This window comes from Leptonychotes weddellii, chromosome 8 (assembly GCF_054177405.1).
Source record: "Leptonychotes weddellii isolate Sample4059 chromosome 8, ASM5417740v2, whole genome shotgun sequence".
Taxonomy (NCBI): Eukaryota; Metazoa; Chordata; class Mammalia; order Carnivora; family Phocidae; genus Leptonychotes; species Leptonychotes weddellii.
In genome coordinates this window covers 85435097-85445212 of record NC_138376.1, presented here as the reverse complement: position 1 = coordinate 85445212, position 10116 = coordinate 85435097, and the positions used below count along the sequence as shown (strand labels likewise).

Sequence of the window (10116 nt, the reverse complement as noted above, 5' to 3'; positions counted from 1 at the left end):
CTTACTTGGGTGTCATTTTAAGGTTGCTTCATCTAATCCTTTTTAAGCCATGTTTGGGTCTTGTGGGAATGTTTAAAGCTCCATTATGAAGCCAAGGTAAGCAAAGGTACCTATCAGCTGCAGTGACCACTGACCCACCCACAGGGGCACCCCCGTACAACTGTAGCCAACTTCGCCCAAAGTCTAAGAAAGGTTACATGACTCACACAGATGTAGTAGGCATGAGATTACAGGCCTAGAGGAAGAGGCCAGGGCTGTGGGCAGTATATTTGACAGGCTCATACACTGCAAGCCTTGTTCCAGAGCCCTTACAAAGCACCTCTTTAGGATGAAAAACAAGATGCTCTTTGTAAATAAAAGTTCATGCATTTGCGTAATGAAGTCATTTTCCAGCGCTGCAGTAAAAGATATTCTTCTCCCAAGCCCCCTGGGTGAGGACTGTCAAGAGGAAGACGGCGGCCAGCCAGTCTTAATGAAGATAGCTCAAAGAGTGAAGCATTCCATCTTTAGAAAACGAGAAACCTTGCTCAAGAAAGTGGGTGCCCTCCCCCTCTGCCATAGAGTGAGATTGCCTACCTCTGGCTCCTGCCCCTGGAATCCCTTTCCCACTCACTTCCCTGCAAACTAGGGGGCCACATAAGAGATCTACATAAATACAGATAAGACACCGGGCACCTAGACTAAATAAATAAGAGATGGGAGGAAGCAATCACAAAAGCTGAACATTCATGGGGGTCCCTTGGAGGGGCTCCAAACTGAGATGGGAGGGGGAGGACGGCCAGGGAAAGGCCCAGAGCTCGGTGTGTGAAATGCCAGTTGGAGTGGGAGGGCCTGGAAGTGGAAGGTAGAAAGGGAGTGGTGCGAATGGATGTGAGGAGGAAGGCAGGACAGCGCAGCCCTCAGTCCTCACCCGCCCCGGCCAGGAGGTGGCCGGCGGGGCTCGCCCCAAACCCGTCTGCCTTTTGATGCTCAGCCTTAAGCTTCATCCATCTATACGCCCTTCAGCCAGAGCCTCTGGGGAGAGAGAAAGCGGGAGAGAAAAGCGAGAGAGGCAGAGGGGGAAGAAGGAAAGAGGAGAGAGAAGGGGGGAAGGGGGACTCCCGCTCACTCGCTCCCTCTCCCTTTTTGACTAAGTTGCTCCTTGGGCCGCCTTGACTTCCCACATCGGGACTCGGCAGAGGCCGAGAAGGTAGAGCAAGCGAGGCACCGCCGCCCCACGGCGGGGGGGCTACCGACGAGGACAAACCGCCGCCGAGCCCCAGGCAGAGCCCTGCTGGATGTCAGCGGAGAGATGGCCGTGAGCTCAGCCCGGTGCTCAGTCCTGCCGCTCTGGCTCCTCTGGGGCGCTGCGTGCGCCGCCGCGGCGGCCGGGAACCACAACACTTTTCCTTTTGACATTGAAGGGAGCTCAGCGGTCGGCAGACAAGACGCGCCCGAGACGAGCGAGCCCCGCGTGGCTCCCGGAAGGCTGCCGCCTGCTGCCAAGGTACAGTGTCCCTGCCATTGTGACCCTGCCGCGGCACCTGCGCCCCGCGGGGTGCGGGCGCCACGCTCGCGTCCCCCTCTCTCCCCTCCTCTTTCCCTCCCCCATCCGCCTTGAGAGTTTCACCTGTACCAGGTCCGTTCAGAAACTTGGAATGAAGAGTTTTACTTTGTTAAGTTGGATTGGGACGTCGTGAGTTGCGAGTTGAGGCTTTGGAACATGTCACTGTTCAAACTAGCAGAAGTGCATGTGTCCTGTGTACTCCGAGTGGGGCTGCTTAGACTCTCACCTGGGGCTGCAGTGGCACTTCTGTGACTTTCTGCCACTTGCATGTCCCAGGAGAGTCATTTTTGCCAAGCCACAGCTCCTAATGCGTGTGCCCTGTCCCTGGCTTCCTGCTCCTCTGTGATGTCGGGACAATGGAAACAATACTGCGGGACCAATCCTTTTGTCATAAATCAAACAGAAGGTTCTCTGCAACAGGGGAGAGTGCGCCAGTGGCTGAGGGTGATGGGATACTACAGAGTCTGTTGGGAAGCTGCAGATCGGATACTTGAAATAGACGGGAGCCATATTCCCGAAGCAAGAAGTTGTGATGAAAATCAAGCCCCATCCCAAAAGTTAAAATGATCAGGATATGCTATTGAATATATGGTTATGCAAAGAGCTGCTGTTTAAATACCTTACAATAGCTTTTATGTTGAAAGCACAACCAAAATGTAGTAATTGGGTAAAGGAGGATGAATCCAGAATAAGTGATTTAAGAGTCCCCTGAGCCAAGACGGACAACAGCATGTCCAGTGCGTGGGAGATGTTAAGTAGGAGGAAAATGAAGTCACCTAAGTTCATGGGAAAGGAAGGAGCAATGGACCTAACATCACACACACACACACACACACACACACACACACACACACACAACCACACGCTATAGCTATGGTTCTAGCAACTATAAAACCAAAGCAGTGGATTGACACCATTTCTAACAGAACTGAAGTCCGGATTATTACTATTAATCCTGCTAATTGTTTGTAGAACGGTAGTTCTTCATTATTACTACCAAAATAAGGGCGGCATGAAGATGGTCCTTCTCCAGGAGTGAGCCCCACCCACACCCCCAAAAAAGAGGAAGGGTGGGTAGGACCAGAGCATACCAACCTCCCACTGTGGTGCAAAAAGTAACCTCTATGTGAAAGAGGGGGGCAGGCTTCTGCTCAGCTTTACACTCCCCAGGCATGGAGAGAAGCCAGGCCAGGAGAGACACCAACGGGAAGGCATTGCTTCTCCACAGGCTAGGAATTAACCCCCCGCCCCGAGGAAGCATTATTTCCACCTGTTGCTTTGAGCACGGAAAATCTCAGAGTGAAATGCCTAAGGTTAGGTTGCCCTTTTATTAAGATAAAATACAAGACATCTAATTAAGTTTGAATTTCAGATAGCAACAAATAGATTTTTTGCTTATGTCTTAAATATTGCATGGGATGTATTTATAGTAAAAAAAATTATTTATTGTTTATCTGAAATTCAAATTTACCTAAGCATTCTGTATTTTTATCTGCTGATTTTGGAGATATGGGCACACAAAACTTTTTGGAACACTCATCCCACAAAAAGTAAGAAAATAATTATTTGATTTTCAGGGAACCTTAAATTTATTGCTGAGACCCTGAGTGATTTCTTATACACTCATATGCTCAGTGAAATAATAGGAAGGCAGCACAGCAGAGTATTTTAAATGGCAGGCTTTGCACTCTGATGGTCCCAAGTTCAAATTTCAACTTTCCTGCTCCTTACCTAAGGCAAATCACAGATGCCCAAATTACAGAGAAAGAAACTGAGGCTTAGAGAAAGTATTGATGCCTACTTCATACTTCCTACAGTTACCGTGATAAAATTAGATAAAATATACAGAAAGAATGCTTAACACAGTACTTGGTATAGCATAAATGCTTTATACATTCTGAATCTTACTATCAGTATAAAATATGCAGATGATTGGATTAAAAGAAACCCTTATTTGGGAATATTTCTCAGAACGTTATTTTTATGGTGCTATTTTACTTAATATTGCTATATCTGTTTGTCTATATCTTTCCAACCAGGAAGAATATCGTATAGTGAGTTAAATTTGTAATACTGTCAGAGTCTAATAGGTTCAGAATGCCAGTTGAGGCTTTTGATTTAGGAAAACAGAAAGAAGCTATTAGTCATTCCAGAAGGGTCAAAGTATATGATGTAGAAAGGGTGGGATTGGAGTAATTATGTTCCCACTGCATAGTTTCACATAATACCTCTAGTTAGCCTGCGGTCCCATGGCGATCCCAGTGCCCCGGCATTTAGATTTCCCATGCTCTTTATAGCCAGTAAGGAGACCATAAACCAAATACATTCTGGAAATGTAATAACTTCGTAGAGACACTCTACTGAATTGGTTCAGGAGATTGTATTTACATCTATAGACAGAGAGAACGAGACCATGGACTCATATGACACATTATTCATGGGAAGTTCAAGATGTGAATGGAGGGACATTTTAAAAATACATTCATTTTATTTGACTTGGATTTATATGAATGGTTTTTCCTCAATTTCCCTTCAAAGTGAAGGAAGAAAAATACTAAGGCAAGCAGGGAGCAGTGGGAGGTGCTTGGCTGATGGCCCTCCAAAGGCTCTCCCAAGCTCCTCGACAGCAAGGTTTGTGCTCTCCCTACCCCTGGGTCCTCAGCTCTGAACACACGCCCCAGTCTCCCACACACTGCACTGCTCAGTGTGAGTTAGGGGATCAAAGACATTAAATGCACACTGAATAAAAGGATGAGGAGCACTGGCTGACCAAGAAAGAAGGTCCCTCCTTTCCTTCTCAAACAAGCCCAAACATCCCCCAGGATGCAAAGAGTTTGAAAAGAGTAGCACCCACCGGTAACTCTGTGCTAAGGGGTAGGATTTTCCCACCTTCTGTTTTTTTAACAATTTCCTGAGTCCACTATTGCTGAGTTTATGGCGAAAGCAATGATTCTCAGTAGGTGGGGGTGGGCAAAGGAGAGACTGGGTACTTTCAAAAAAGTATATTCACTCTTCTATTTTACATTTAAGAAAAGAAAGCCTTGATTTTTATCACACACACTCTAGCAAGTAAAATTAGGCAAAAGTCCTGTTAACCAATATGGATATGTGAAAGAACTGGAGGGGGTACAGGAATGGAGACAGGAACAGTCTCCAAGGAGAGGGTATCAGAATGTCCTTGGCAGGAAGGACAGTCTTGTCTGTCAAAAAGAAGCAGGCATTATATAAGGTCAAGAACACTAGGTTAGAGTTTGCCACTGTGTGGCTGGGAAGAAGCCCCGCACAGAGACTCAGCAGAGTTGGGGGGGGGGGCTCCGCTAGAGGGGCAGAATGGGAGGTTGGCGGGGGCGACGGTGCTGTGACTGCCTTTTGGGAGATAATTGAGAAATTAGGAGAAATAAGTGACAATATTGAGCAAACTTCTCTCAGAGAGGAAAACGGGAATTTCCCTCCTGGTAACCTGACTGGGCTTTGCTGTTGTTGTTGTTGTTGTTGTTGTTGTTAGCTGCCTTCGGGGAAAATCAATAGCCCATGAACCACATGTGCAAAGATACTCCACCCTGGACACACTTATTTGCTGGCTTTAAAAAAAGCACTATGAACTAGACTAATTCTGAGTAACTTTTCCTCTAGACTTTTTTTTTATTGCTGATACATGATCCTGTGCTCCAATGTAGCAGTGCCTTGACATTAAAGGATTGCAGTATGTTTATTAAAAGGCAGCTTAGATCTCTTTCACTATCTTCATTTCTTTTCTTTATCTTGGGCCCTTACTTTGAAAATGGCCCCGTTGAATCACATTAAGTCACTGGCCTGGGCCATCATTCTATACTGCTGCTCAACAGTGCGTTTAGGTAATGTGAAGCCCCACATGCAGTCATTATTTCCTTCACTCAGTATCATCCAACAAGCAGGTTTGGAGCCTTACCCTGTACAGAGAGCAATAAGTAGGCACCAGGAGGGACAGAAGGAAGACAGAGTCACATCCCTACCCTCAGGGAGGAGGCAGTCTTAGAACGAAAAATATGTACACAGCCACTCTATAAAGCAGAATGAATTAATATTCTGTGAGAGTGGCTAGCAGCTAAGGGCCATGGGGGTAATGTGGAAAAAGATTACTCTTGAGCCAGATCAGTAGGACACAATCACCTACTCACAAAATACCAAAGAAGTTTCCTGGGAAACATTATTTTAGAAGGACTAAATATAGCAGTGGCAGTAGTAATAATAATAATAGCATGGCTTGTGGCTCGCCCTCATTGAGTATTACCACGTGCCACACACTAGTCTAAGCATTCCCCATGAGTTATGTTTTTTTAAAAACCCTCTTAACAACTCTGTGGGACTTGTATAGTTACTATCTTATTTTGTAAACATGGAAACTGAGGCACAGAGCATTTGCCCAGGTACACTACCTGGTAAGTGGCACAGCTAGGAAGGAGTTTATAAAAGTAATTCAATTGTGCAAGAATATCTAGGAAAAAGTGGTTAGGTTACTAAAACTATCTGTCGACATAATTTCAGTCAAAGTTTTGGGAATTTCTTAAAGTTATATAAAATGCCATTCAAAGACTATTTGTGCAATGCTTGCTTGATGAGTAGTTGCATAAAATTTTAGAATTACCAAAGAATTGAGATAACTTACTTTTCCGGACCCGTCTGATAGCTACTTTTTAAACTACTCATATAGGAAAGACAAAAAATAACACTTCCTGATTTCTACTATGTCCCATGTAACTACATGTATTATCTTTTGTATACTCAATAGTGAAATTTATACCCATTTTATAGATGACCAAATTAAGGTTTGGAGATGGTTAAGTACCTTGCCCAAGGTTTCCAAATCCCATTCTCTTTTTCCGGCAAATCACTGGGTCTCCCTGATAGATTTTTTTTTTAACTCTAGAGTTTTCTTGCATCCCATTTTCCTTTTATAAGTATATTCTAGTATGTTTCCTCTTCATGATGCTATAGTCTACATTAGAAGCTCCTGATTTAGATTAATAGGGAAAGAATCCAGAACAGCACCACCTACAGGAATATATGGTCCATCTCACAGAATTTTTATAAAATTGCTGGAAAATAAAGAATTCCCTTTGCTGTAGTTCCAGAGTTCTTGGATTTAACCCTAACTTTTTTTTATTGTGGTAAAATATACATAACATAAAATTTTCCTTTTAACCATTTTTAAGTGGCATTAGGTACATTCATATTGTTATGCAACCTTCACCACCATCCATCTCCAAAACTTTTTCATCTTCCCAAACTGAAACTCAATACCCATTAAAGAATAATTCCCCATTACCCCCTTCCCTAGATGCTGGCAACCATCATTCCACTTTCTGTTTCTATGAATATTAGAATAATAGCTACTTCATGTACGTGGAACCTACAACATTTCTTTTGTGCCTGGCTTATTTCATTTACCATAATGTCTTTAAGGTTCATCTGTGTTGTAGTATGTGTTCAAATTTCATTACTTTTTAAGGCTGAATAATATTCTATTGTATGTATATATCACACTTTGCTTACCCATTTATCTGTTGATGGACATTTGGGTTGCTTCTACCTGCTAGCTTCTGTGAATAATGTCGCAGTGTCCATTGATATACACATACTTGTTTTGAGTTTCTGCTTTCCATTCTTTGGGGTATATACCCAGAAGTGGAAATGCTAATTGTATGGTTCAGGAATAAAATTAAAACTTGGATTCTTATAGAGGCCAAGCAAAACATTACTGGGCAGTGAAAGGAATACACCCTGGGAGTGGTTAAGGCCAAAGTGACAGGAGAAGGGTTGTCTCATCCAGAGAGACAGCCACCTCTGTGTTGCCAGGTCTTCTGTTTTTGTTTTTGTTTTTTTTTTTCAAGAGAAAACAGAATCTGGATTCTTAGGTAAAATTGCTGACTCAATTTTTTTTTACTACCTTGTGGGATGTACATCTGATGGCCCCGTTCAGCCCAAGGGTTGTTTATTTGCAGTCTCTGCTTAACGACATTTGAAATTCACCTTTCATCAAAGGTACCATGTGGGCATCTAGCCAGACAGATGTGCTATGAATTCAGCTCCACTACTTTCTAGCTGTTTGACTTTGAACAAATTAGTCCATCCTTCAGAGGCTCAGTTTGTTTGATTGTCGAATGAATAGAAATGTATTTGCCTTGCAAGATTGCTGTGAAGTAATAGATATAAGCTACCTCACAAAGTCTGCCTTCAGTTCCCTGTCTCTTCTACCTCCTCTCCCCTTTCCTTCCACTGTTTTTATCTATCTGCAAGTTAAGATTTGTTTTATCAATTTATTTTTATCTAAATTTTTACTTCTTTATCTAAATTTGATTACTTCCAACTTTTCCTTACAAATGTGCTGATTATCCAACATTGGGGAAGGAGACTGTCGTTGAACTTTTGTAATTATTGTATCTCCAACGATTCTTTAAACATAGCCTTTCATCAACGATAGGATGATCTGAGCAGTAAAGAGAAATGAATGAGTTTTTCTAAAGCCCCAAAAAGCTAAACAAAAACCCCAACATCGTTGATATGACAAGGACTTTTTTTTCTTTCACAATTAAATTCTCAAATCTGACCTGTCATGGTTTTTTGAAATATGTAATGCCAAAAAACACTCCTCTCCTTTTGGGTTTTTCCTTGCTCAAAGTAACCATATAAATATAATGGTGGCCAGACATAATTTTGAGACATCTGAATGATGAGAAACCATTAAAATCAGACTACCAGTACATTACTGAGTTCCAGAAGTTGGCATTTCCAAACACTTACTTATTTGTTTTCTGGAACCAGTAAATCTGCTGGTTCATTGAGATGTAGTGACCACAGAGAAGGATATTTAAATATCTACTCCAGCATTTGCCGAAGAGAAGCATTCTTTTTTCAACTGTTTTCTTTTTTGCTCCTAATGTGGTAAAGTTAAATTCTGGGAAATGGTTTACTAAAGGGAAGCTTAGCCACAGATGTTTGTAATTCCAACTTAAGTTTCCCATCAAAGTCTTAATGAAATTCAGCTGCCAGCAGCTGGCTCTGAATCTGAGTCTTTTTATCATGAGAAACTTGGGGAAAACAGCATTCTGAGGCTGAATGGTAGTGGGAAAATGTCCATATTCAAGCCCAAATCCCCTGCATAAAGAAAAAAAATACATAAAGAAATAAATTCTGTTTTTAAAAAAGAGGAGAGAGGGGTGGTCAGACATACTTTAAGGAATATGCAATTTAACCTTCTTTTCACTTCCAGGAGTTTCTTAGTTTGTGTGTTGTGTTTTGGAAGAAGCTAAAGATCTAGTGTTTACCTAACTGGAGTGGAATACCTACATTTATGGCTCCATGAGAACTGATGAGTTGGAGAGATCCCATACCACCAACAGCTGCATGAGCACAAGTCTCTTGCAGACCAGACCAGTAATCCATGCTGTATACTACAGCTAAAAGGACCCTTGCGTGCAGTGTAGACTTTATGCATTTGTGTTTATTTTGAAATCATGTCCTCCATTCGTTGAAGTGGCATGATTACACTAAAGGAACCTAGGGAGTCTAGAGATCAGAGATGTCTTCACTAAAACTGGCCTCAGAGGTGACTGGTACATGGAGTGATGTTGTCTGTTTACACAGTGAATTGCAACGTGTCCTACTGCACGACAGCTCTGTAAAGCCAAATGTGGGCCCAAAGGAATGTGTAATAGAGACACCAGCAGAAGGCAAGAGAAATGTCTAGTGAGCCTCGTACTGTGGGATCCTAGGGTTGTGGAACCGTCTAGCATGACAGCATTTGAACAACATTTGAAATTCACCTTTCATCAAAGGTACAATGTGGGCATCTAGCCAGACAGATGTGCTATGAACGCAGAGCCCACATTTGGGATCCCGGGCTTAAAATTGTGGGGCTGGATCTTCTTCCACAGTAGAGTTATTCCACAATGCCTTTCAAGCTTCAAGGCCACACAGGCTGTTTCCCCCTTGAGGAACAGTGACACAATTTGACAAGCTGAGAGTGCCCTAAAGGTAACCTCTCTTCCTGCTGATATGCCGTGAGTCCCGGGAGCAGCAGAGTGATTCTGTCATCTGTGATTCTGTCAATTCCCCGGTCACAGGTGAGGTCCTAAATGCATGTTACTGGGAGACAGAAGAGAGTCTGAATGCCTGGAGATGAGCCAGTGTTTGCGGTGCATGAATAACTTCCTCGTTCTGTATTGTTCCCTTGGAATTGTGGTCTGTCATGATCAACACCAGGAGACACCCTGAAATTCCATCTATAAGAGACAAGCCCTGAAGCCCCTATTGCAGCACAGAATTCAGCATAAAGGAGGCCTGTGTGAATGAGAGCCAGTGGGTGGTTATTATTGGATGTATAACTCTATTATACCTTGCAGTGCAAACCGTAAAATCAAAGGGATCACAGAACGTTAGATCTAGATAGAGAGCTTAGAGATTCAACCCTCTCATTTTGTAGACAAGGAAACTGAGTCTCGGGGTAGGAGGCGGTTGAGGATACAAAGCTCACTCATTAGCAGCAGTGACAGGCACTCTGTCTTCTGACTTCCAGCCTTATACTCTTTCAA

At 43.1% G+C, this 10116-nt stretch overlaps 1 protein-coding gene and 1 long non-coding RNA gene across 2 annotated transcripts in view; both read left to right on the top strand.

The window, feature by feature from the left end:
* The first annotated feature begins 813 nt into the window (after positions 1 to 813).
* Positions 814 to 10116, top strand: part of LAMA4 (laminin subunit alpha 4) — a 131027-nt gene continuing 121724 nt past the window's right edge. The window contains exon 1 of the mRNA XM_081829365.1: positions 814 to 1486. Coding sequence (XP_081685491.1) covers positions 1292 to 1486 — 195 coding nt within the window. The 5' untranslated portion in view covers positions 814 to 1291. The remainder of the gene's footprint in view (positions 1487 to 10116) is intronic.
* Positions 1493 to 10116, top strand: part of LOC145723081 (uncharacterized) — a 31078-nt gene continuing 22454 nt past the window's right edge. The window contains exon 1 of the long non-coding RNA XR_014147904.1: positions 1493 to 9648. This is a non-coding gene — a long non-coding RNA (uncharacterized LOC145723081). The remainder of the gene's footprint in view (positions 9649 to 10116) is intronic.